Source organism: Ochlerotatus camptorhynchus, unplaced genomic scaffold (genome assembly GCF_037179485.1).
Source record: "Ochlerotatus camptorhynchus isolate MF236.1 unplaced genomic scaffold, CSIRO-AGI_Acam_v1.1 ptg000149l, whole genome shotgun sequence".
Taxonomy (NCBI): domain Eukaryota; kingdom Metazoa; phylum Arthropoda; class Insecta; order Diptera; family Culicidae; genus Ochlerotatus; species Ochlerotatus camptorhynchus.
The window spans coordinates 1,368,091-1,394,934 of record NW_027040639.1 but is presented as its reverse complement, the minus strand read 5'-3'; the positions used below and the strand labels follow the sequence as shown (position 1 = coordinate 1,394,934).

Below are 26,844 nucleotides of genomic sequence, written 5' to 3'. Positions count from 1 at the left end.
ACAGAACCTAACGTTACATTAGAATCAAACTTCATCACGATGTAATTTGTTGCACGCATAAAACATCAGAATACATCCAATGACAACAGAACCTAACGTTACATTAGAATCAAACTTCATTACGATGTAATTTGTTGCACGCATAAAACATCAGAATACATCCAATGACATCAGAACCTAACGTTACATTAGAATCAAACTTCATCACGATGTAATTTGTTGCACGCATAAAACATCAGAATACATCCAATGACAACAGAACCTAACGTTACATTAGAATCAAACTTCATCACGATGTAATTTTTTGCACGCATAAAACATCAGAATACATCCAATGACAACAGAACCAAACGTTACATTAGAATCAAACTTCATCACGATGTAATTTTTTGCACGCATAAAACATTAGAATACATCCTATGACACAGCAATAAAAAGTGGCTTGCAGTGCAGTGATACCTCCTATGCATAGTTTTGTGACATTATCAATTGCAAATAAAATTGAACTCTTTAGAAGAGTGGAAACGCTAATAAAAGTGCACTTAGACGTTGTATCGTCTTGACGCCTTCTGCGCACTTATTCTTCATTCACCAAGGAATAAGTGCGATGAAGACACAACAACAATTTAACGTAAAACCGCACTTTTATTAGTGTTTCCGCATTCATAATCTCATAAATGTGCCCAATGCGCGATCCTCGACGCAATCATATAAAATAGCACATTGTGATTACAAGGTAGAGCTTACCACCATTAACTCTTGCACGACTGACATAGCCTCAAATCACTGAAAGAAGTTTTGGTATGCCCTGTGGGCAATGTTTATTTGTATGTAAAACAATGCCCTGGTGACGTTACAGTTAGGGTTTGTTCACAGAAGACTTGTGTGCCCTTTTCAAATGGGGTGAAGTTTTTAAATGGTTCCAGAAATATCTTCTAGTATAGGTTCAAGCAGACTCAACACATGGTTCCAGAGATATACTGGAATCACCGTACACAGCAAAAAAATAATTTTGATATCACATCAAAGTGGATGCACTACAATCATGTCGAAAATTTTATGTAATTTTTATGACCACATAAATAAACAAATGCAGTAAAAGCAGCGTAATGTCAGTTCATGCATTGTATTAATGATAATTTTGTCCTTTTTAGCAAGTAATATTACACCATATTTTCGACATGATTGTAGTGCATCCACTTTGACGTGATATCAAAATTATTTTTTTGCTGTGTAAGATCACCACTCATGATCCTAGGAAGACGCAATTGCTTGTCGAAAGGATGCTAAAGGAAGGTAAAGGAAGACTACGTGAGCGGTGGATGGCAACCTTACGGCAGTTGGGATCAGGGATGGAAAATCATTTACATTCATTTCGTGCATTCATTTACATTCATTTGTCTGCAACTTTTTCCATCAGCAGAATACTGTAAAATGATGTATCAAGCTTTTGTAGCTTTTGATATTATCTACAACTTTTGTGAATAATTAAAATCTGAATCTTTTATGCATGATGAACTAGATCTGGCAGAACATGTTATTGTTTTTCAGTGAATGCAATTTACATTCACTGAAAAACAATGATGGGTTCTTATCGCTCTGATTCATCATGCATAAGAGATACCGATTTGAGTCAGTTACAAAAGATGTAGCTTATATCAAAAACTACAAAAGCTTCAAACACTATTTTACGGAATTCTGTTGATGAAAAAGTTAGAGGCAAATGAATGTAAATGAATGAAAATGATTTCCCATCCCTGGTTGGGATACCGTTAGCATGTTGGCACCCCAAATAATACCGGAATATCTGTGGAACTATGTCCTTTAACAAGTCCTTATGCGGAAATCTTCTAAAATACATTTTTTGGAAGCCTCTGAAGCTTTCAGCCCATTTGGTGGAAAAATAAACAAGTTATTGCGCATTTGCACCAAATTAGACTCAGAATCCCTCAGAATACTTTTACTCAGACCAGTAAAAATATAAATGGACTTTTTTTGAATGTAAAATAGCACTACATTTTACTATACAAGATCATATAGTCGGCGTTAAGTCAGAAGGGACTAAGTAGCAAAAAAAAAACAAAAAATGAGTTAATGATATCATAAGATCAAGAATTCCCTCAGCTATATTTCACTTTTTCAGCCAGATTCGAAAAATTAGAGTAGCAAGAGAAAACGGTCAAATGATTTGTCCCATAACATCCCTAATAAAAATGTTATGGTTAATTTGCTTAACGACGTGTTCAAGATATCATCCAAACCATTTGTGGAATAGTTCAATGATTTGGGTTATCGTTCGTTTATGGTATTTTTTTATTAGGGATAAGACATTGTATTGAACAGCCAACTTTAAATTCAATCAAAAAAAAAATCACAGTTCGGTCTGACTTGACCGATCATATCAACACGCTAGTAATGATAGAACTCTGAAGATTAATACTTGTATTTTGTCTGGCTTGAGTGAACACTATTTTAAGGGATTATTTTCAACGCAGAAGTGTACTTTGCTGCAAAAACGTTGGTGGTGACTTCTTATTACATACACACAATTCTACACTTAAAAATTAACCAAGTTTAACATGTTGTAAATTTGTTCTGTTATGATCAATTGAGTTGAAATTTTGACTCAAAACTTGCTTTTCCATTGACCTTTGTCCGATCAGCTATGCACAAATTTTAATTTTTGTGTCACCTTCCAGCAGGTGCTTCAAAAAATTTGGTATTTCTTACACGTAAAATTCAAAATATTTGTAGTTTTGCGTCAAAATTTCAGCTCAATTGATCATAACAGAACACATTTACAACATGTTAAACTTGGCTGGTTTGTATGAAAACGACCTTTGTCTGATCAACTTAGCACCACAGTGTACGTAGGTACGAAATGCTGGATTAAGGTTAATGTAATAAATTTAGGAAAAAGTTGTGTCATATCTGTGTTACGGATTGTTGCTAAACTTCTTGCTTCAGGAATTGTATTGAATACCTGTCAATCAACAAACTTACTACGGCAGCAACTGAATTCTTCAGATGTGTTAGTGCTCACAGGATAGTTCATATCAGCCACCATGATGCTGAATTGAAACAATCAATTTGCGACGACAGATTTCTAAATAGCCCTAGTGTATTAACGAGCAAATAAACCACAACTTGATTGTACATTTCGCTTACCAAAGCCACATCTCTTCCTTCGTTCGTTATGAATGGGCTATTTTTCAAGTTAATCCTTTAATCAACGAAAATTGCCGCTAGAAAAACTTTGTTGGCCATAGCTATCTGACACCTCTTCTCCATGTTCGATAAGAGTGTAGTAGCTAGGTCGCTTTCCATCGTTTTCAAAACAAAACAACACTTTTCCCACATCAAGAACACGAGTTGGTCTTCCAGTTGAGTTTGTTATTTCGATGTTGCATTGAAACGTCGCTTGGCGACGTCTCATTGAGAAAAGCGATGAGCTTCGGCTCACGTGACGTCGCATGATACTCGTTCTCATGAAACGCATACATACGGAAATGTGCTGTGCTTACAAGACAGTGCGACACACTGACATTATGAGAATGTGGACAAAACTGAAGAGAGAGAAACAGAGTGCTACAAATCTCTTGCGCATGAGACTGCTATGACTATGAGACTATTCGTATTGCGTCTCGCATACGGTAGCGCGCGCACTGGAAGCCTGATTTTATGATGCTTTTCTTACAGTTAAACAAGAATACACAAGGCGGTATTGAAATCTTGCGTAAAACAATTTATGACAAACTGTTGTTTCCTCCTATTTTATTCAATGCGACACCGTTTCTTTTTGATTCATTCAAAATACACACAAATCAATATTGAAAGATACCATCAATTAAGGTTTTTCTCAAAACAACTAGTAGCGTAATAAAATACCAAACAGAAAAGTACAGTTTCTCACTGCACGCTGAATAACTCAAACAATCACTACACGCTCAAAGCAAAACACGCGATTTTGCTACACCTGTTTTGATTTGATTTCAATGGCATAAATTTTAATGACAAGTAGAACAAGTATGCAATGAATTCCGTGTGTGCTATCTGCTTCTCCCTCCCAGGGTTTGACCGGTGCACGGATAGAAATCTCCTTATACCTTTTGGCAAATTTCTATTGCTGATTATTCCGAGGATTATCCAGCTTTCCATGCTCGGTAATGGCGGCCTGTTTGTATGAATAAATGTATCCTTCACTGTGCTTTTTGACACTAACTGGAGGGCGTATGTTGTTCCATTTTCTACTGTTCCTGGGAGAGGGAAAGGGAAGGGGTTGAAATTCGAACATCCAGATAGTGTCAAAAAGCACAGTGAAGGATACATTTATTCATACAAACAGGCCGCCATTACCGAACATGGGAAGCTGGATTCATGAAATGTATAAGTCAACTAATAAGCAGATGCATTGTAAAAAGTTAATAAAGATCATATTTCAAATGAAATGTATAAGCGGTCACACATACCTTTTATGCATTCTTATAGGGCCTATGTGGTTTGTCTTATGTAATGTATAAGGCAGATGTTTTGGCAAAAATGTATAAGTGGATAAAATAATTGATTTTCGTTTCGTGCGGTGAACGAATGCAAAAATATATGCGACTGTGATAGTAACAGTTTGACAGTTCTTTGACTGTCTATTGTTTATGTTAGCTGATTTCTTTGGTAAAAATATCGTTTGCTGTTTTTCAGTAAAGCATTGGATTGCTGAGCATGATCCAGCAATTCGTTTTACTGATAATGAAAACTTAAATTTGGTGTGTATTATTAAGCGTATTGGAGAATAAGAACAGCTGACCATGTTTTTGGAGCCGAGTTATTAACGAAAGAGAGAGTCGATGAAGAGAATCGATCAATGTAGATTGGTCTATTTGAATGGTGACGCGAGTGTTTTCGTTTTTTCGTATATCTGTATGTTTTACTCGATTTTTTATTGAAGTGTATTTAATTCATTATTAAATGTATTTTTTGAGTACAAAGTATATTCGAGGTATTTTTGGGATTTTTTATCAGGGTATTTTAGATTCAACGTGTACACATTTACGTATTTTTTGTGTATTTACAATTCAGCTGATTTATGAAGTTGATTGCGGGGTTGATTACCCCGGATTACCCTTCGGTGCGCACGTACCACTCAAGTCCCATCGGTACACGAATTTTCATTGCCCCGATTTATTTATGCTCAGGTTGATAAAAATCGAATATACACTGTATACACGATAGATGATTATTTTTGCTCCATGGGCCCAAAGCACAAACGTTGCCAAATGTCAAATGCGCGCTCCTTCCATCAGACTGACGGGTGAAGAAAGCGACGAAAAAAAGTTTTCAGGTGCTCTTATCCGCAACACGACCGAACGTCAGCCAGCAGTGCAGAAAAATAACTCCTTTTATTCCGTATTAATCGCGCTCCGAAAGTGGCAGGCTCCATCGAAACTAAGTTCGCGAACGGAAAGTGTTTTGGGCGTCCGAAAAACTCTGTGGTTGCAGCTAAGAGTGTTGCGAAACCGGAAGATTTCATCAGGCTAGTTGGACGAATGTGTGAGTGCGGCGGAGAAAGCATTCCGAGTTGGACCAGGCTACCAGAAGTCCCCAAAATTCGCCAGAGTGGAAAAAACAAGTGAAACGAAAACGTAGTAAAAAGAGGTGACGCGTTAGAAAATCCCGGATCATCGCTTCTTTTGTGCACCGCCGTTCGGATTCGGAGCTGATGCATGTGTGTTGCCGAATATCAAAATAATTTATTATGTAATTTTGGCTTAGACGGCAAAATTGGTGCGTTTTTAAGGGGTGAGTTTCATTCTGAGGGTTGTTGAAACGACGCACGGATCCACACTTTATTCAGGCATCCGCGGTGCCGCCGCGGCAACACGACAATAGAGATAGCGAAATCCTGGTTAATCTACGGAAATTACGCAGAACCGACTGCAACAAACAGGCGGCGAATTGTAGAGAAGAGGAGAAAACCAAGAGATTGCAGCTTGCAATCTTCTTTCTGCGTTCGAGAGTGAATCTTGCGCGCCATTATCTGTGTGTGGGTTTGATAAATAATAATGCAACATCACCACAGCAGAGAAGTAGTGTTGAGTGAGATTCGATTCCGTGAGAAGAGGACACAGATCAAAATTTTGCGCCGATACCATAAAGACATCGGTGCGGGATGCACGGCGCACAGTGGGCTGGAGGGAAATTGTTAGCAGAAATTTCAATAATTTTTATCCAAGCTAAGAGTTTCCATTAGACTGAATTACAGAAGATCAAGAATAATTCATTTACTAACATTAAATATACTGACGTCAAAACATTTTAAAACATTGGTATTACCCTTCCCACTCAAGATTTCTCAAGAAAACGGAAAAATTCATAAGGAAGTGTAATACAAGATTTGAATAAGTAATGTAAGTAATTTCACCATTTTTGGAAATTATGGAGGCGAACCAGCCCCAGGCTGAAAGCCTCCCTAATAAAGATAAATTAATTAATTAATTTTTGGAAATATTCGAGCAATAGAAGAAGTGACCTTAAGTGCATTTAACTAGACATTTACATATATGTGCCTATTATTAGTTGGTCCATTTATAGATTGTAGCTACGTGTAGCAACTTCTTTTGATTTATTTTAAATACGATGAAATTCCCTCTCGTCCCACTGTGAACCGCTGTGGCACCCCATCAGAAACGAAAGCAAGAGGAGATTGAATATCGCCGAGGTGGTTTTATATTCTAGCAGCAGTGACGGCTGACGGGATTCGCAAGTGTACCACCTATAGCTACCGAGTGTTTGTTGTGTGCACCGCTTTGTGAGTCAATAAAATTTGATTAAAGACGCCGTATGTGCGTCTAATAAAAGTACATAAAAGGTTCTCTTACGAAAAGAAAAAAAAAAACATCAGTGAAGGAAAATGAGGTAAAAAGTGTGAGGCTCAAAAAAACAAGAAGATCGCAAAAAAATATAACGCTAGCAGCAGCAGGAGCAGCAGAGAATGCCGAGAAGAGGCACCGAAAGCGTTCACCGAGATAATGGAAATTTTTGTGAGTTTGCATGTGAACTTGGAGACGAGTCAAACAAGGAACGGTCCACCCCGAAGGAGAAGCAATTGTAATAGTTATTATATGTGGTGGCCTTGAATCGCATCACGGCGATCGAGTTCATTAGGAAGCGCTTTAGAAGACTTAAACACGCAAGCCACGAAGAATAGCGGGATAAGAAGTGTTAAATTGGTGAGACAAGAACACGCAGGAAGAACGTGATGACGTCGTCATCAAACATTGATTCGCAATTTTCACCTGGTGGTGGCGGTGGTGGTGGATCAGCCGCGGGTAGCGGTGGCAACGGAGCCGGTCAACCGCCCCAGTATCCGTACCAGCAACAACAGCAAAACCATCTTCCCTCATCGCAGCACAATCAACATCAGCAGCAGCAGCAAGCGTTCCACCACCGCCATCCGGTGGTGTTCACCGGCAATGCCATGGCAACGCCGATTATCAACGGAAAATTGCCGACGCCCATGCCGGCGATGGCTGCAGTCAACGGACCAGCAGTGCGTACCATTTCACGCCAGAAGCCAACCGTGGGCAGGGATGGCGATGCGAAGGGAACGACCTTACCGTCCAGGGTGTCGCAGATGTATTACCGGCATGGGCTGTTCCTGTCCAGTTATCCGACCTGTGCCACCAGCATCGCCATTGTCGTTATCATCTTTTGCTGGTAAGTCTCTTTTATAAAAAAAAAAACTGGGAAAAACTAGGAATTGAATTTCTTAACTCAGTGGCCACCCTGTGAACACTTTCGGTGTTTGCTGAATATTAAAAATCGGGAAATTGTTGAAACTTGCACCGGGAAAACGGGAATATACAAATGAAAATTTACTGGCCACCCTGAATGAAGGGTAATGAGAAATAAAATCCTGTTCAGAGTTTTGAGCCAATTTTCAAGGTATACAAATTTTCAACACTCCAAACGCAAAAACCAAATTCGCTTCGGCGCATTTGCATTCGGTTTTATCTTAAACTTAGATGCATATCGAACAATCGGGAAAATTTCCGAAATTCCGGAAAAAAAACAGGGAAATTCTTAGTTGGGATTTGCTGATCACCCTGACCGCAGAGCTGATAGCGGGTCAGTTTTTAGTGAGTTTGTAACTTTTTTGAAGGTGGTCACTAAAAATACTCTATTTTCGGCAAAAAAACACTAAAGTCATGTTTTTCGACATTCCTGCTTGAATTGCAATTTAAAATTCGTTCAAGACATAAATAAAAGTTGTTACAGTGCTACAGTATGGTTAGTTTCTAGTTGGAAGTTCACTAAACTAACGAACGGAAAAGTACACAGAAGAAACCAAAACGATTTGATTTTCGATTCCGTACCTTTGAGAAGTCCAGTTTCAACTGCCTCCCCTAGCTCAGTCGGTAAAGAAGCAGCTACAAAGCAAGTCCATGCTGGAGGCTGTGCGGCATGCAGTTATGAGCTTAAGAAATTGTGAAATAAGTTGTATTAATGATGCGGTGGAATTGTATATGGAACTAAAGTCGACAAACATTGTCGACTTGATCAAAGCAGGCTTCGTGTATTTGAAAAACCAGATCTCGTGGCTGTTCATCCCTAGGAGCTTCAAGAGGTTAGTCATAATTTAGCTGCAAGCTGCAGAGTTGGGGGATTCCCATTCGAACTCGAATCAGACAGAAATTCACATAGGCGGCTGGTGTCGATTCCCGGTCCGGTTTAGGAATTTTCCGGGTTGGATTATTTCTCGACTTTCCTGGGCATAGAGGATGATTGTACTTGCCACACAATTATACTAATGCAAAAATTGTACAGGCATTAAAAGCGCATCAAGAACATTAAGTTGAGAGCACACAATATGCAAATGTGCGATAAGCAATAAGCTTGAATTGCGAAGAAGGAGAAGAAGTTTTAACTGCAAAATACAATGGCCACGGTTGACCGGGAAATCTGGAAAACCGGAAAAAAGCCAGAAATTTGATGTCACCGGAACACACCCGTGAACTTCGATGCCAAATTGGAAAAAAAAATCTTCCTCTGTTTAAAAAATGTCAAGACACTTGAACTGGAATAAGTTTTCAGGATACAGTCACTTTGACGATCGTGTATTTGAAAAACCAGAATTTTTTATTTTATTTTCTCGAAGCAATTTTGAACAAATTTTAGAATGAATTCTAAAGATACACTCCCGATCAAAACTTTGGGGTCAGCAAAAAAAAACATGCATCTCTGCCATTTGAAACGTATTGAATAAAACTTACACCCCCGATCATAAGCTTTTGGTCACCCTATAACACTCCGAATACGGTGGGTAAAAAACTTTACGCCGACCACGAAGCCTCCGAAAAGTGTGTAACGGCAAGTTTGCAATGGCATAACTTAGTCATTTCTTAATGAATTTCACAAATTGTGGTACCTTTAGAATTCCTAGGGTTTGTAGATGATTTTAATTGTAAAAAGATTGAAAATAGAGTCGCCTACTTTTTTAAAAAGCGAAAAGAGTTGTTACACGTTTTTTTGAAAGGTGTGTTTGTAGGGTTTTGCAAGTGGCGCAAGATCTGTAATTTAGATTAATGGGTACAAATGTTCACAATTAGCCAAAATACAGTCATGGTTCCTATATATGGATCCTGGAGACAACGGAATGGTCCTCGAAAAATCCGGAACATCAGTAAAAGTGGTCAATCCTATTGGACTATTCGGAAGGGCAAAGAAGTTCGACTGAACGGTTTAGCGGTAGACAAATGACTAAATTTTCTTTATTACAGGTATCACTTATATACTAGAACAGGGAATCACTGGTTGCTTCGATTCGGATACTCTAACACTCCTCCTCGACATCGAATGCTAGAATTCCTGTCGCTTCTCGCAGTTTATCCAACTTCACACTGGTTAACGGCTTCGTCATCATGTCTGCCAACATGTCTTCTGTGGGGCAGTACAGCAAACTAATGATGTTCTTGTTCTTCAGATCCTTGACGAAACAGTACTTCGTATCCACGTGTTTCGATCGCTGATCCACTTTCTCGTTCTCTACCTGCCGAATGCAGCTTTGATTGTCCTCACGTATGCAGATGGGATGATTGACTTGCTTCCCTAGGTCCTTCAGCAATTTCAGCAACCATTGCACTTCCTGACAAGCCTCAGCCAGGGCGATGAATTCAGACTCAGTGGACGAAAGCGCCACACATGACTGCTTTCTTGATGCCCAACTCACAACGCCATTACCGAGGAAGATTAGAAATCCAGACGTTGATTTTCTATCTCGGGTGTCCCCGGCCCAGTCAGCATCGCAATAGACCATCAATGCAGCGTTCGATGATCCAAGCTGCACCGCGAAATTTCGTGTGTGGACAAGGTACCGCAGCACCCTTTTGGCTTCAATCCAATCCTTGGTCCTCGGTTTACTAACGGACCGTCCCAGAATTGAAGCGCTGATGGAAATATCCGGCCGTGAGTTTACCGCGATATATAGCAAACCTCCTACCAGACTTTGATAAAGGTCGCCTTTTGGTAGCTCCGCCGAATTCTCCTCCTTTTGCTGATATCCGGGATCCATTGGAATTTTCGAGCCCTTGGCTTCCGAGAGACCAAACTGGCCGGCAAGTTTCAATATGTATGCCTGTTGATTTAAACGGTAACCGTTGGCGGATTTAGTTACCTGAATTCCAAGGAACACTTGAATGTCGCCCAAGACTGTCAATTTGAAGCATCGTTGCAAATCGTGAACTACTTCACGGAACTCTATTTCGCTGTGGCACACGACAAGAATATCGTCAACATAGATGAGGATGAACGATTTCTGTCCCTTCGTTGTCCGGACGTAGAGGCACGCATCTGCCACCGACTGACAAAATCCAGCTTTCTTAAAGACATCGTCAATCGTCCGATTCCATACTCTTGCCGCTTGTTTCAACCCATATAGACTGCGATTGAGCCGGCACACGCCCGTTCCATTCGGACCCTTGGTTTCGTATCCTGGCGGCTGCTTCATGTAGACCTCTTCTTTTAAAGCTCCATACAAGTACGCCGTCTTGATGTCCAGGTGCTTCACTAGAAGCTTACGTTCTGCTGCGATGGTCAATAACGTCCGAAACGTAACTTGACGAGCTACAGGTGCAAAAACTTCATCGAAGTCGGTCCCATACTTCTGTGAAAAGCCTTGCGCAACCAGCCTGGCTTTATACCGGACAACGTTTCCTGTGGTGTCTTCCTTCTGCTTATACACCCACTTGCATCCAACGGGCTTGCGGTTCTCGGGCAGATCAACAATCTCCCAAGTGTCATTCTCCATCAACGACCAGAATTCCTCATCCATCGCTGCCATCCAATACTCACGATTGATCCCATTGATTGCTTCACGGTAGTTTCGTGGCTCTCGTTCGCCACTAGATGCTGCTTGGACTGTCTCACTATATCGAGCTGGTCGGATACCTTTCGTGGTTCGGCTCGATCTCCTGACTTGACATGTTTCATCGTCGTCGTCCTCGATCAATGTGGCATCTCCATCATCCGATTCGTCATCGTATTCTGAATCGTCCGACGAGATACTTGAGCTCTCATCGTTCGAATTTTCTTCCTCGATCTCACCGACTGGATTGACATCAGTGTTGATTGGTTTGCTGAATTCGAATTCAATCACCTCTTCCACTGGTAGCGATTCCACTGCCCGGTCCAAGGAACGCTCGGACACTTCCGACGCGGTGTGCTCCTCCTCAACGAAATTGGCATCTCGGCTGACGATTACTTTCCTTGTAGATCGATCCAAAAAACGATACGCCTTATGGTCCAACGAATATCCAACAAACGTTAGCTTCTTTGCTGTCGGATTCATTTTCTTGCGCTTTTGTTTGGGGACGTGAACGAATGCAGCACATCCAAATGCTTTCAAATGCGCTACGTCCGGCATTGTTCCAGTCCAAAGCTCGAACGGTGTTTTGGGAATTGACTTCGATGGTAACCTGTTCTGTAAATAGACAGCAGTACTTACGGCTTCTGCCCAGTAGCACTCCGGAAGCTTTGCATCGAATAACATGCAGCGACTCATCTCGACCAGGTACCGGTTCTTCCTCTCGGCGACTCCATTTTGCTGGGGAGAGTAGCTGGCGGTAAACTGTGGCTTGATTCCTTCTTGCTTGTAGAATTTCATCAGCTCGTTTCCAGTGTACTCACCACCCTGGTCGGATCGGATGGCTTTCGGCTTTCGTCCGAACTGGGTTTTCACGTATGCCACATATTCCTTCAGCTTCTCTGGAACCTCCTCCTTCTTCCGCAGCAGATACAGCACACAGAATCGACTGTAGTCATCAATGACGGTCATGAAGTACCGATAACCAGACACTGATGCATTGTCGATCGGGCCACAAACGTCTGTGTGCACAATGTCCAGCATTGCACGAGATTTGCGTTCGACCGATTTAGGGAATGACTTTCTGCATAGCTTCGCTCGCTGACAACATTCGCATCCTTGCTTGACTCCGCAGTCGTACACCTTCAAGCCGGACACCAGATTCTTCTTCAGCATCACGCTTAGAGCTTCAGGATCCCGATGTCCAAATCTTCGGTGCCAGACGTGCTGACAATCAACTTCGTGGTGGTCGTTCACAGCCATCGAAACTTCACAAGTCGTTTTCACCTTATAAAGGCCACTTGTTTTCTCGGCGACAATTGCCACGGTACCACCAACAAGAACACGACATCCTCCAGCGTCGAACATCACAGCAGCTCCCTTCTCTGTGAGCTTTGGCACTGACATCAGGTTCATTTCCAAGCTTGGAACAAACAACACGTTGCTTAGAGACACATCGGTTGTTTTTCCGTCTCCATGGTAACACGAAATTTTTCCGCTACCAGCACCTTCGACCTTCGCAACTTTTCCATCAGCCAGAGTAACGGTTTTCACTTGGCTCTTCTGGATTTCCTCGAAAAAATCGGAGTCACAGCACATGTGCGCGGACGCACCTGAATCCACAATCCATTCCGCATGGTCCGATTGCTCATGCACTCCCAAAGCAAACGTAACGGTTTCGTTTTCACTGCGCACGCTTTTCACCTTCGGGGATTTTTCCTTACCGTCAACCGATTCCTTCGCATACAGCCTGCATTCCGATTGCTTGTGTCCAGGTTTCTTGCAGAAATGGCACGTTAACGGCTTCTTCTTCTTCTTCTGGAATCCTGCTTTCATCGCTGAACTTGAAGAACCTTGACTTCGTCTCTTCGCCACTTCATCTAACAGCTTCCCTTTCACCAGCTCCAGTTTCAGCTCCTCATCGGACCGGCTTTCCAGGGCCGTGGTCAACGTATCGAACGAATCAGGCAGGCTCCTAAGAACGAGGGCGACCATTAACGCTTCACCCAGGTTCAGTCCAGCGCACGACAGCTTCGTGAACAACTCTTCCAGCTCGAAAAGATGATTCTGCATGTCGTCCCCGTCGTTGAATGATATGTTGCAAATCCGTTTCAGCAGCGCAACCTTGGAACAAAGGGATGTTTTTTCGTGGTGTTTCTTGAGGCTTTCCCAGGCTTCCTTGGCGTTCTTCGTTTCGCGAATCAGCATGTGTTGTTGGTCTTCGACAAGCAGCGCAATCGTCGCTCTTGCCTTCCGGTCACCGGATTTCCAGCCTTCCGTCACCGGTTCTGGAGCCGCGTCTTCGATGTACCGCCACAGGTCCTCCCTGGTCAGCAGCATCTCCGCCTTGAACTTCCAAACCGAATAGTTGGAATTGTTCAGTTTAACAACCGACACTTTGTTGCCTTCCATGGAACTTCCAGAATTTTCACACTGAAGTGAAAAAAAAATCTTCAAACAAATTCAAACGTTGCTATGCGACGGTTGTCCTGGGCCCATAACCTATTGGACTATTCGGAAGGGCAAAGAAGTTCGACTGAACGGTTTAGCGGTAGACAAATGACTAAATTTTCTTTATTACAGGTATCACTTATATACTAGAACAGGGAATCACTGGTTGCTTCGATTCGGATACTCTAACAAATCCATGATCCTGATCCTAGAGCTCTGCGGTTTTTTTTTGAAAACAGTAGGAACTGTGATATAAAAAAAAATATTTGGGGTCGTGAAATAAACATGTACCTGGATGGCCATGAGAACGTACTCCGGAACATCCGTAAAAGTGGTCAATCCATGAAACTGATCCTAGAGTCCCGCGTTTTTTAACATTAGGATCTGTGATATAAGAATGAATTTAGTTCTGGACCCAGATGGCCAGCGGAAGATCTGGAACATTAGTAAAAGTGGTAAATCCACGATCCTGATCCTAGAGCTTCGCGTTTTTTTATAAACATTAGGAACTGTGATGATAGAAAGAATTTGGGGTTGTTACATAAACATGAACCTGGATGTCCATGGGAACGTCCTTCAGAAGATCTGGAACATCAGTAAAAGTGGTCAATCCATGAAACTGATCCTAGAACTCCGCATTTTTTAAACCGAATTGCGAAACACTTCTGCGTAAGCTCCGTAGACGTAGGCACGTTGAATCCGACAGCCGTGAAAAGTAGTTCATAGATTAACATTGACTGCTGTTTACAAATGTAAGTACTTGAACACTAAGAAATAAGTTAACTCAAATACTTTAACCGCATATATAAGAGATTTCGCGTATTGAGAGAATAATATAGTTATCGAGTACAATAAACTCAGGGGAAAACAATACCTACACAAATTAAAAGTTATCAATCGTCACATACCTCTACTTTTACTTATTTCCTTAACTATTCCTCTCCTTGTTAATTTGCTAAATGCTATTGGTTTGCTTGCGTTTTCTTATTGAAGTTCAAGACTAAATAGGAAGATTTATTCTACAACTTTAAAGATTAGTTGCCTCTCTAAGCGAACCCCCGCATCCTAATTCTTTTGTTAATCTACGTAATGTTATTAGACTTTCTTAATTTTCTTATTTAAGTTCATTTAATGATAATGATGTCACATTAGTCTAATTTAATAAATTATTGAAATCTCTAATTCACCTAATCAATCATAACCCATGCTTTATTAAGTACCTGCACTTGTGCTTGTAATCTAAAATTAAACGTGTTTTAAGTACTTTTGATTTTGACCTATACCTATTTATGATATCTTAGTTCGACCCAAGTGACACCTTCAAGTGACTAAAATGCTTCACTTTGAAGTTAGTTTCCTAGCTGATTTTTGAATTATATAGGGTATATGCTCCAACTATGCTCACACGCTTCCACTATGTCGCACCACAAAAATACGTATGGGTATGTTACAACAGAAGCACGCCACAGTGGAAATCCCGAGCCATAGTTAAAATACTTATCCCAAATCAAAATGAAGCACATATGAGATTAGTTACAATAACATGTACAAAAATGGTGTTTAACATTGTTCCCTGAGTAATAACTCAATGAAAACAACAATGAAAGCTTGTCACGCAAGTAGAAGGAGCACTGTTGGGCACTTTCTGAAATATTTCAATAGTATAATTCCCTTGCAAACCCAAATAAATCTATCCGCGTAAAAAAAAAATAAGAGTGATTAGCGGCAAAACCCGCCAGTATCACACCCAACGTCAGTGCCTAAACCTAAGCGTACTACGACGCGGCTCTTAAACAAAGGAGTAACAAGTGTGATACTATCACTGCTGGACTAGATCTTTGGTTTTCTCATGCAGTGGTTCATCAGAGAGGGGAAGCTCAGTAATCCCCATCGCCTGTCCATGGTGCCATTCTATCGCGGCATGAGCCAGCAACGCCGGCCCTAAACCTACCGTCTCCAACACTCCACTATAAAGCATGAAATTAAGCCCGCCCACCAACAGCAAGGTGCAAAAACTAGCCAAGGGGAGGACTTAATAACTATTTTATTGATTTTAAATTTTTCCACCAAATTTTCACTAAGGTTCCTGTATGAGTATAGAATAAGGGCACTTTCATTTCAAAATTTGGCCGACCCAATTCAAATGGGTCAAGTCTTGAAAACTAAGCTGTCACGCAGCTCCAGCTTGATACCCAATAAAAAAAAGTTCGTAATTAACTTTATGAAATATAAGAGATCTTCATTGCAGTCCCAAAACATTGTAGGAACTTTGAAGAAGTTCTGATGAATAAAAGGAAATGCTGAGAATTTCAGTGAAGATCCATAAACAAACTGCGGGAACATTAGGGAAGTTAACACACTGAAAATATGGGGAACTTACTGGAAGCTTTAAGATCCTCTAATCGGTTCTTTTAACATCCGAAAATTTTCGGGAACTTTTATGAAGTTCCTAGAATTTTAGAGCACATCATAGGTGTTAAGCGAACTTGAGAAATATAGAAAACTTGAGGGGTATTGTGCAAATGTTTAAGAAGTTCTAAGCACCTAAGAAAAGCTAGATCTAGAGATCTTTGGGGAATTGCAGATCTTAAGAGCAGTTCCTATGGCTTTAGTTCAGACTTTTGGAGCAGTTTAAAGATCTATAATCGTAAATTTAGAAAAAAAATAGAAGCCTTAAGATATTCCGAGAATTTCAGGGAAGTACAGAAACCATCAGAGAATTTGTGAAAACTTTAGAAATATTTCAGGAACTTCACAGAAGTCCAGAGGATTTCAGGGAAATGTATCTTCAATAGAATTGAGAGATATAGGGAAGCTTCGAGAACATCAAGACCGATCAGAGAATCAAATCATTTCAAGGAAGTTGTAGAAACCTTAAAGAAGTTCCGGAAACTTCAGCAAAGCTCCTAGAGAATTTATAGGACGAGATAAAACTTATATGAACATCTGGAAAACGTAAGAGTACTTTTAAAGATTTCAAGAACTTAAAAAAATGCAAAAATTTAGCTAAGTTGATAAGAGAAGTAATTAAAAAAAATGCTACAGCTTTTAGGAAGCAGCGATATCTTCAAGAAATTCCAGAGATCTTCTAATAAATTTAGATAGTTTCATGATATTCAGCGAAGTTCCAAGTACTTCCAAGTACAAGTTTCATCAGATAGCTTTAGAATAATCCTATTAACTGAAGTAAATTTGCAGCGACTTACAAGAAATTCCGTGGAATTATGGGGTATTCCAAGAATTCTATGATTGATATGAACTCGTCAGAGAATTTTGAATATATATCAGAAAATTTGCCGGATTATTAAACAAATTTAGCAAACTTCTGGTAAGCATATATAAGTTTAAGGAAATAAGTGTAAACGCTCAGTTAGAATACTCGAAAATTGTCGAAACTTCAAGGCGAATCAATTAATTTCAGTAAAGTTGTGGGTTCTTAAAATATACTGATCAATTGAGGGCAATCATCGACGCCGGTGGTGTAGTGGTAAGCGTGATTATCTCTCACTCCAGCAGGCCTGGGTTCAATCCCAGTCGGCGCCGCCGGGATGTTCTGAGGCATAACATCTCTGATCACGCCTTCAGGGAAGTGAAACCGTTGGTCCCCGGTTCATGAGTTGATGGGTCGATAGGTAGGGTCCAGGTTTGGGAGCTGCCTTCCTGGCGTCAGTAGCAGTGGTGCTCAGCACGAGGACGATCTATAAAACTTTAAAGAAATTCGGTAATCATTTAAGCAGTTTTAATAACACCAGGAAGATGTTTTAAATTAGTAAATCGTAGAACTAGGGGAAATGTATGTAATGTCGGCCTAAGTGTCCCTATTTTTGACCAAAAATATCCATTAGTACCGTCCCAATGACGCGTTCATCTAGATACAATTGATAAATAGCAGATTTTTAGCGATGGGCCCAATCTTAGATCCATAGGCCAACATTAGAGCCATTTCCCCTATAATAATTATTTTGTTCGAATCCCATGAAAATCACAGAAGGACAGTGGTTTTCCGAAACATTTTGAGAACTTCATAGAAATGTAGGGGAGATCCGCGAACTTCAGAATTTTTTAAGGAGCATTTGAAATAAGTTTAGTACCCTCAGAAAATTGGAGGAATTTCAGGGAGTTCCATTAGTTTCAGAAAATTAATGGAAAATTTAAAGCAGTTCCCAGATTCCCAGAAGTTCACTGAAGCTCAAACATGTTTAGGACGGTTTAATTAAATTCAGCGCAATACAACAAGCTTCATGAGAACTGCAAAAAACGTTAGAGTGGTTTTGAGAATTTCAGGAAAGAACAGAGAACCTCAGAGCAGCTTCGTTAACATTAGAGAACTCACAATTTTAAAGAAGTTTAGAGAACTTCAGCGAATTGTTAAACCTTTTGAGGAGATCCATAATCGTTAGAAAAATTTAGGAAACTTTAGGAAGTCCTATAAAGTTCAGGTAAGTTTAAGAATTTGATGAGTAGTATTGGGGCCTCCCTTAGCTCAGTTGGTAAAGGCGCAGCTACAAAGCAAGACCATGCTGGAGGTGGCTGGGTTCAATTCGTGGTCTGGTCTAGGAATTTTTCGGGTTGGAAAATGTCTCGACTTCCCTGGGCATAGAAGTATGATTGGACTTGCCACACAATTATACCAATGCAAAAATGGTACAGGCATCGAAAGCTCTCAATTAATAACTGTGGAAGTGCATCTAGAACACTAAGTTGAGAGCACGCAATAAGCTAATATGCGATATGCAATAAGCTTGTAATGCGAAGAAGAAGAAGAAGAAGAAGATTGTGAGCATCAAGCTAGTTTCTCAAACTACAAAAGAACTTCAAGGCAGTTTCATTACCTTCTGGAATTTGTTTGGAACTTTCAAGTAGTTCTGAAGACCTCTGCTGAATTAATTTTTTGGAATTTCTTTTTCAGATTATTCTCAGTTTTTCTCAGATTTAATTGTAATCCTCCTTTAAGTATTTTAAAAATCCAAGGACTTATGCTTCGAATTTGTTTTCGCCCACAAACTTTATGCAATTATCCTCAGAATTCCCTTGGAATTTTCCTTTGCAGTTCACAGGAGTTGTGCTCCTCAGAAATTCCTAACAGTTTTCATTAACATTTACTTTTCATTCAGTTCAGGGTTTCTTGAAATTCAACTCAAAACTATCAGGCTTCACATGAAATCTAAAATTCCTCAGAACTACCTTGGAAGCAGATTGCATTTGATGTTTTTCAGAAAGATTTTTTTTCCCCAGAACTCCCTTGGAATGAGGTCCTTATAAATAAGGAAATATTATAATAAAATTCCACGAGCCTTTAAAACTGTGCATGGAATTTTACTTAAGATTCTTGAAAATTTCTTGTAGTATTATGGTTTTTAAGTCCAGAAATAGTTCAATTTTAAAATTTCTAGGAAATAGGGGAAATGACGGCTTCGGCATGACAGACTATTTTCGGCAACCCAAATTGAAACACTATTTTCACTGAATCTGAAAACATTTCGCTGAATGCATGCAAACGATTCTTTATGCTTTCAGCTTCAATTTGACTATATTTTTACCACTGAGAAAAAGCAATCTAGCAGGGTTTTCTTGAAATGAAACACACGCACTACAAATTGTAGCTGATTTCGAGTTGCCGATAATAGAACAGCAGATTTACATGCAGTTCAAATGGAACGGTTGCCGAAGAAAAACTGGTTGCCGACAATACTCGCTCTCACTAGAGAAGATTGGAGCTTTGTAAAAGCGTTTCAAAACAGTTTTTGAAAATTCTTTCGACTGAAATTGTTTGAGCAGCTGGCAGCAAAAGATTGTAAACAAACCAATACTGCATATGTGTGCGTTCCATAGAGAAAAAGGCTATAGAAAGAAGGTCGCTGCTTAGGTTGCCGAGAATACGTAAATTCCCCTATGCAAGTTACAAAATAAAAAAAAATAAACAGTTCAGGTCTCTGTTTTTTTTTCTTTTTAAATTTATTTGTAACTGAAGATTAATCCACTGTGAATGAAAATATCGAGAAAAATTAAATGCTTGTATTTTAAAATTCATTCTTTTCTTTCAAATATCCTTTGTAAGAAAATTATTAAATTCTCTGAGTCTTCCAGGTATTCTTAGAAAAAAACTACAAGGGACAGCCCTATGGGGTTGTACGCAATGGTGACGTAGGACTACGTGGTCTTATAATATAGCTGTGCGGCTTCTTCCTCCTTCTATGGATGGTCATGTGGGCTGCAACTCGCTGTGTGCAGGCAGCCTTTCGTTGTGTACTGGAAAACACCACCCCTCACCAGGCGGTGAGTGAATAAACACCGTCTGGTGAGACCGGATGGAATTCAGCTTTGAAATCTGTGTTAGGGAAATCGCTTTTCGCAGGCAATCAGTGATAATTTTTAAAGCAACAGTTGCACATTCGTGCAATTTTCAATAGTGGCATTTAAAAAATATAAAGTCTTAAATTTAACAGATGTGTAGAAATATATCTTATTGATTGGTAATAAAATTATTGAAATTAGTCCAGGGGCAGCTGAGTTATTAACGTTCAAAATCTTTCATTTTTTGTTACATGTTCCATTTTCGGTTTTCACAAAGCTTACCCCCTTATAGAAATCATAGACGTAGTCCTACGTCAAAAAAAATCCTGAGAATTCCCGGTTTTCAAGGTTTTTGCAGTTAGTAGACACCCTTACTAATACCGTGGGTTTAGGCATAAACTTTCTACTGAATCTATCGCTTTAAAGGTTTATACCGTACATAAATGTTTTTGAAATTGTAATTGAATAAGTCTAAAACATCAAACATTTATATGGTGTGCCATTATAACGACTACTTTTCTTCTCTTAGGTCATTTTTTAGTCACTATTTTTACAACTATTAGTCACTATTTAGTCACTTATTTCTTCAACATGGTCACTAAAATCACTATTTTTGACAACAGTGATCGCTACTAGCCCTGAGACAGGAAATCCATGCTTGTCTTTTTTGGATGACTGACAAATCAATTTTCATGATTCTTTTTCCGAAATCTTTATAATTATTTTGAAGTCACATTTTGGTTACTTTTAGTCCCTTTTTTAAATAATTTTGGTCACTAATTCTTTATTTCCATTGCCTAACACTGCTATCAGGTCTGCCATGACTGTTCTTCCAACAGTCAACAGTTGCAATCTACGGTTACAATCGATAATTGCTTTGATATTCTATCTGATTTGGATCCGGATGTAGTGCTAAATAATGGTTCGTTACAAGCTCCAGTTAACAAAACGAAATAGTATCGGTTACTATTAATTTCGGCTCCCAGCAAAGGCAGGGCAGGCGTCAAGTTTCAATTGGAATGTAATAATTAAAGGAGAAGAATCCCGGTGTTGTTTGTACATTTGGTGTACCTTTTACTTGAAACAAGAATCACAAACATTCCAGATCTTCAAGGCGTTTGATAACAGTCTGTGTGTCCTAGAGTCTCAATAGTAAAAACCCTACCCACAATATAATCTTTCCAACATTGTTATTGTTGCATCCTGTTCGGTCCACACTAACTACGCGCTATTGGAGGGCACGTCTATAGGAATTCATCATTCATTTGCAAACCATCTTCATTCCAATATAGTATTAAGCAACGTGCTACCGAGTAAATCTTTAATCAAACCAAGACATCAGCGTGTCCGATAGCGATAGGAAAGTAGAAAAACCAAAATATTTACTCTTGGGTAACCTACCAAACCAACCCCCGGCTAGAGTGCAATCATAATATTGCGTATTAGACGGAGTTGTGCGAGAAGGAACGCTAAGTATATCAGTTTCACAGTCGCAGGTATCGCGTGGACACAGATTAACATGCAAATAATGCGCGTCAAAAACCAGTTCTGTTGACCAACTCGGGTCCGAACCAATAGGCAACATTAGGTATAGGGTTATGTGAACATATTTATATGAGAACGAGTTAGAAGTAAGCTAAACACGCGCACCCAGCCCTCGCTGTCTAGAACCTGTCGTCGTGGAATCTTGTAGGCATCTCCAGTTACTTTAGATGCGGAGAACGAGTTTAAAAACATATTGTTTCAGAGGCAGAAGCGCTTTGGCCCGAGCAAATTGCGTTCCCGCAATTTATGGCACTTCAATTGATTATCGTAATTTGCTACATGGCATATTTTTCTTCTCATTTATGCCGTATCAGTATTGTGTGTGTGTGTGTACTTGATAGACAAGTTTCCAAATATAGGATTTACTTGTCGGTCAATCAGGGAAACGCCTCCAAGTTGGTTGAAAGCCGTATTGACGTGAAAACCTGTAAACACAATACAAATAAATATAAATAGCTACGTGCATCTTCGCTCCATAGCCGGCTTACCCATTCGGATTCCATTTTGCATGCGCACAAAACTGCATTTCACTTAAATGTGTCCCTGTATATATGTAAGCATACTAAGCGATAATGCCCGTGTGGTGTAAATAAGCAGCCGATAACTGATAACGAACGTGTACACGTAAAAGACGGTCAATCGGTCGGTCAGTCGGTTTGGCTGGTGCAATTTGAACTCCTGGTAATAATATGCCTGCTGCAGTGGGTAAAGTAAGGCCAATGTACCATTTATTGCTGCTGCAGGCGCCCGCCTCGCTGTCTACACCGCACACGTAATTAACGCTAGATTTAGCGTAATTTTACACGATAGTTCATGCAAATTTAAAGCGACATATCGCATAAATCAGGAATGTTCTATACAAGCTTGAAAACAATTTCGTTCTGTAGGGGTATTGAGGTAGTTGCATATGCGTAATCTGCATTTAAATTTAATCAATTTTTGAAGCACTGTAATAAAAAAAAGTGTGATTGCGTTAGCAATCAGAAAAAGAGCTGTCAATTTGTAAGTTTAGTGTCAATCAGTGAAGTGGTTATTTTGCATGAAATCTTGATGATTGATGTTAAGATGGAAGAAAACGAAGCTCTTCTCGATGTATGGTAACCGATATATTTTTCAAAATTAAGGATCCCAATATTAAACGAGGGAAGGTTTTAGGTGGTGGTAAAATTCAGAACTTTTTTCTGTGAACCATATAAGGTACACCGGGGGAAGTGGATACAAGAAAATGCATAGTTCAACTTCAACTTGATGTGCAACTCTTAAAAATGCATCGATTTTTATTCTGTTGATTGTAAAGGGTGTCCACGATGAAATTGCCACACACAAAATTGATTCGCAAAATTCGAGTTTTCATCCGATTGCCATCAAATTTTCAGGGATTGAGAAATAAGTATTAAACTTCATTTTACCATTTTACTCGTATTTTATTTACAGTCCATACGCAAATGCCCGCACCTTGGCCTTAACCCCGGCCATAAGATTCTGCACAACCTGTGAATCAACCGTTTTTTGCATGTAAACCCATACTTTCTTCAGTTCCTCGACTGTCTTCACTATCTTAGGTCGTTTAAGAAGGTGCTGCTTCATAATCGCCCAGTACTTCTCGATGGGGCGGAGCTCCGGAGTGTTGGGAGGGTTGAACATTTTCGGCACGAAATTGACCTTATTGTCCGCATACCACTTCAGCACGTCCTTGGAGTGGTGGCATGAGGCCAAATCCGGCCAGAAGATTGTTGGGACGTTGTGGGCCTTCAGGAGAGGAAGCAGCCGCTTCTGGAGGCACTCTTTTATGTACACCTGTCCGTTCATCGTGTCCTGGGTCACGAAAGGTGCACTCCGCTTCCCGCACGTGCAGATGGCTTGCCAAACCAGGAATTTCTTCGCAAATTTGGACATCTTCTGAGTGCGGACATGCTCCGGAACGCTGAACTTATCCTTGGCCGTGAAAAACAGGTTGCCGGGGATCTGTTTGAAGTCGGCCTTCACATATGTTTCGTCGTCCATGATGCAGCATTCAACTTTCGTCAGCATGTTGAGGTACAACTTCCTGGCACGGGTTTTGGCGGACTTGTTCTGCTTCTCGTCGCGATTAGGGGCCTTTTGTACCTTGAACGTTCGAAGCCCAGCCTTAGTTTTGGCCTTCTGGACAAAACTTCGGCTTAGGTGCAGCTTCTTAGCCACATCCCTAACGGAGGCGTTCGGATTTCGGTTGAAGGCCCCAACTACGCGGTTGTGATTTTTGGTGTTGTACGGAATACTTTTTCCTTCACTTCTGGGCTTCCGATCGGTGGTCAACCGTTCCTCGAACCGTTTAATCACTCGTGACACCGTGGAATTCGCGATTCCCAACGTTTTAGCGATGGAACGATGCGAGAGATCCTTGTTCTCGTGATGAATGCGCAAGATTTTATCACGCACGAGCTGTTCTTTCGACTCCATTTCCGCGAGTTTTGATCACAGGACTTTAAAACTTGCAGGATGTAAATAATGCACTATGAACTAAATCCACCCAAATTTTCATTAAATTCTACCCAACGGTTAAAAAGTTAGAGCAATTTCATAGTGTGGCAATTTCATCGTGGACACCCTTTAAAATGAATGTGGAAGTGTTGTGCATAACACAATATAAAAATAAAATCATTAAGATTACTCGCTAGTGCTCACCAAAGATTTAAAAAAATTGACTCGATGGTCCACTTACCCCGGTGGTTCGGTAATTGAGAAATAACGATTGTGATTGATATAAAATGCATTCAGAATATCTCAAACACGCTTAAATGACTTATTTCTTATGAAATCATTTATAAGTACGTAATAAAAATTAAAATAAAGAAAGAAAACCCAGTTCTTAAGATTTTTTTTTAGACTTTATTAACGAGATTTTTAGCCCTTAGTTCTTAAGAAGTACACCGATGAAAATGGAAAAAAATACAATACAAAGTTCGACTTCTACTTGATGTGCAACCTTCAAAATTGCAATATTTTAGGTTTTTTTACTGTAAAATTTATGTGTGACTGTTACATATAACATACACACAATATCTCATTGATTGCATTAGGGTCTGCTCACATATTACGTAACGCAAGAGGGTGTAGCTGTAGAAGGGTATTCGACAACGGGGTATATGTCATGAATTAGCTGATATGAAAAAAGTGACGAGCGAGTATGGGGAGTATTCAAAATCTCACATTTCAACGTTAAATAGTTTATGAACAAGCCTTTATACACAAAAAATACGAGATTTTTAAAAACTGACTTGCTCATGCATTTACATTGACGATATGGGGTAATTGGTTCATCGGGAGTTTGTTATCATTGAGATTGTGGAAGAAATAATATACAATTAGAATTAAAATATCTCCAAACACCTTTATTGACTTTTAGCAAATCAAATTATTTTTCTAGTCGATAAGCAACTTAACAATAAAAAAATCCTATCCTTAAATCAAATGTTCTTCAAAGGGAGACCGCAATAGTGTGCCCATTATTATTTGAACGTTCCAATACGCTTCTTCGCAGAAATTTTGATAGTCTTCTTTGAGTTTTTCAATGTCTTCAAAGCATCTGATGAGGTGATTACTTCGGCTCCCGCGCAGATCTTTCGTCGTTTTTCTTTCGAGGCTGATGAACTCTGCTTAACATATTCCAATAAAACTTTTTCAAAAGATCCATCAGCTGCAGATGCGTTTTCTACCTGCACACTGGCATGTTGTATGTTTACTTGGCATGTTAATTCGTTCGTAGCAGATGTTGTGGCACGTTGAAGTCGATTAAACCTTTCAAGTGCTCCTGGTTCGTACTTCTCATCAGGAATGACTTTGTCAGAGAAGGGAAAAATCCCTGCTTTCTTGAACCCGCTGATAATGTTCGTCTTATCGAATTGGTTCCACGCTTGAGAAATAAGTGTAGAAAATACTGATTTTGAAGCCTTGACTCCGTAGTTTTTGCGCTGCCAAGCAATTAAGAGTTCGTCATACTTTTGCTTAAGGGATTTGAAAACGGAAAGATCCATGGGTTGAAGCAAATGGCTTATGTGAGGTGGAAGCTTCAATATCACCACTTGCTCTTGCAACGCTTTTTCAATCAGCCTGAGACTGGTGTGGGACGAATGGCCGTCATAGATTAGAACAACGGGTCGTTCTTTCGGGATCGCATTTAAAAATTGACGCTCGAAGTAATTGTTAAAAATCTCAGTATCCATCCATCCGTTCGGCGTAGATGCGTAACTTAGGCCGGAAAACTCGTCCTTTTTCGAGGCCATCCAGCTGGTCCAAACGTTTTTCGCTTTAAATATGATCAGCGGAGGCAGTTTCCCACCTACTGCATTAGCACCCATCAATACAGAAATATTCTCCTTAGCAGGTCCTGCTGTAACGCGATGTGCTGCTGTCCCCTTTGCTCCAACAACTTTCACGCGCGTTGGGTCAAGGCAGAAGCTAGACTCATCCAAATTGTAAACACTCCCCGAGTTATCTTCTGGAGCAATTGAAAATAATCAGCCATGATAAAAGGATCAATGCATCTCTTGCGGGCGACCTCGACAGCTTGAGGCTTCTTTTGAGACAAACCATGGCGTTTCTTGAAGCTGTAAAAGTATTCGTCTCCAGGCATCGAATTCTTAAAGGGGTTTGGAACATCATTTTCTTTTAAGTACCGTGCAATAGCCTGCAGTACTTCAGACTTGGATAAGCCAAACCCCCACTTCTCCATGGTTTTAATGCATGAGGCAATTTTGGCTTCTTCGTCAATCGGAATCGCAGTGGATCTACCTCCCGTAGTACTTTTTACGCCTCTTTGGCCATTCACTCGCTTGTATAGGGTTGATCTTGGGATTCCATAGCATCTTGCAGCATGTGACAAAGTCATTTGTTTATTTTTCACAGATTGAATGGCAGCATCTAACGTAACTTTAGAATATGTAGATACTGGCCTTTTTCTAACGTATGTCCGGGTCATTGTCGCTGAAATAAGATAAACAATAAAATAAATAATCAATTACAACAATTAGCATGAGAAAAACCCACAGACAATGGTCCATTTTTATGTAAACACAGCATGTCCCACTTCCCCCAGGGCTATCAAACATTGGGGAAAGTGTATCATTGCAAATTTAATTTCTTTGATAGTTTGAAGCACTGAATATTTGTAGTGATCCCAACAACCACATCATAATAGTTACCAGCAATACGAAACAACTGCA

General features: G+C 40.0%; 1 protein-coding gene across 4 annotated transcripts in view; it reads left to right on the top strand.

Moving 5' to 3' along the window:
- Positions 1-5,345: 5,345 nt before the first annotated feature.
- Positions 5,346-26,844, top strand: part of SCAP (SREBP cleavage activating protein) — a 46,004-nt gene continuing 24,505 nt past the window's right edge. The window contains exons 1-2 of one of the 4 annotated variants that reach the window (XM_065221776.1): positions 5,346-5,636; positions 6,730-7,710. In XM_065221776.1, the coding sequence (XP_065077848.1) occupies positions 7,253-7,710 (458 nt within the window). In that variant the 5' untranslated portion in view covers positions 5,346-5,636; positions 6,730-7,252. Of the gene's footprint in view, positions 5,794-6,729; positions 7,711-26,844 lie in introns of all 4 variants that reach the window. The other 3 variants (XM_065221775.1, XM_065221774.1, XM_065221773.1) reach the window with 3 other exon arrangements.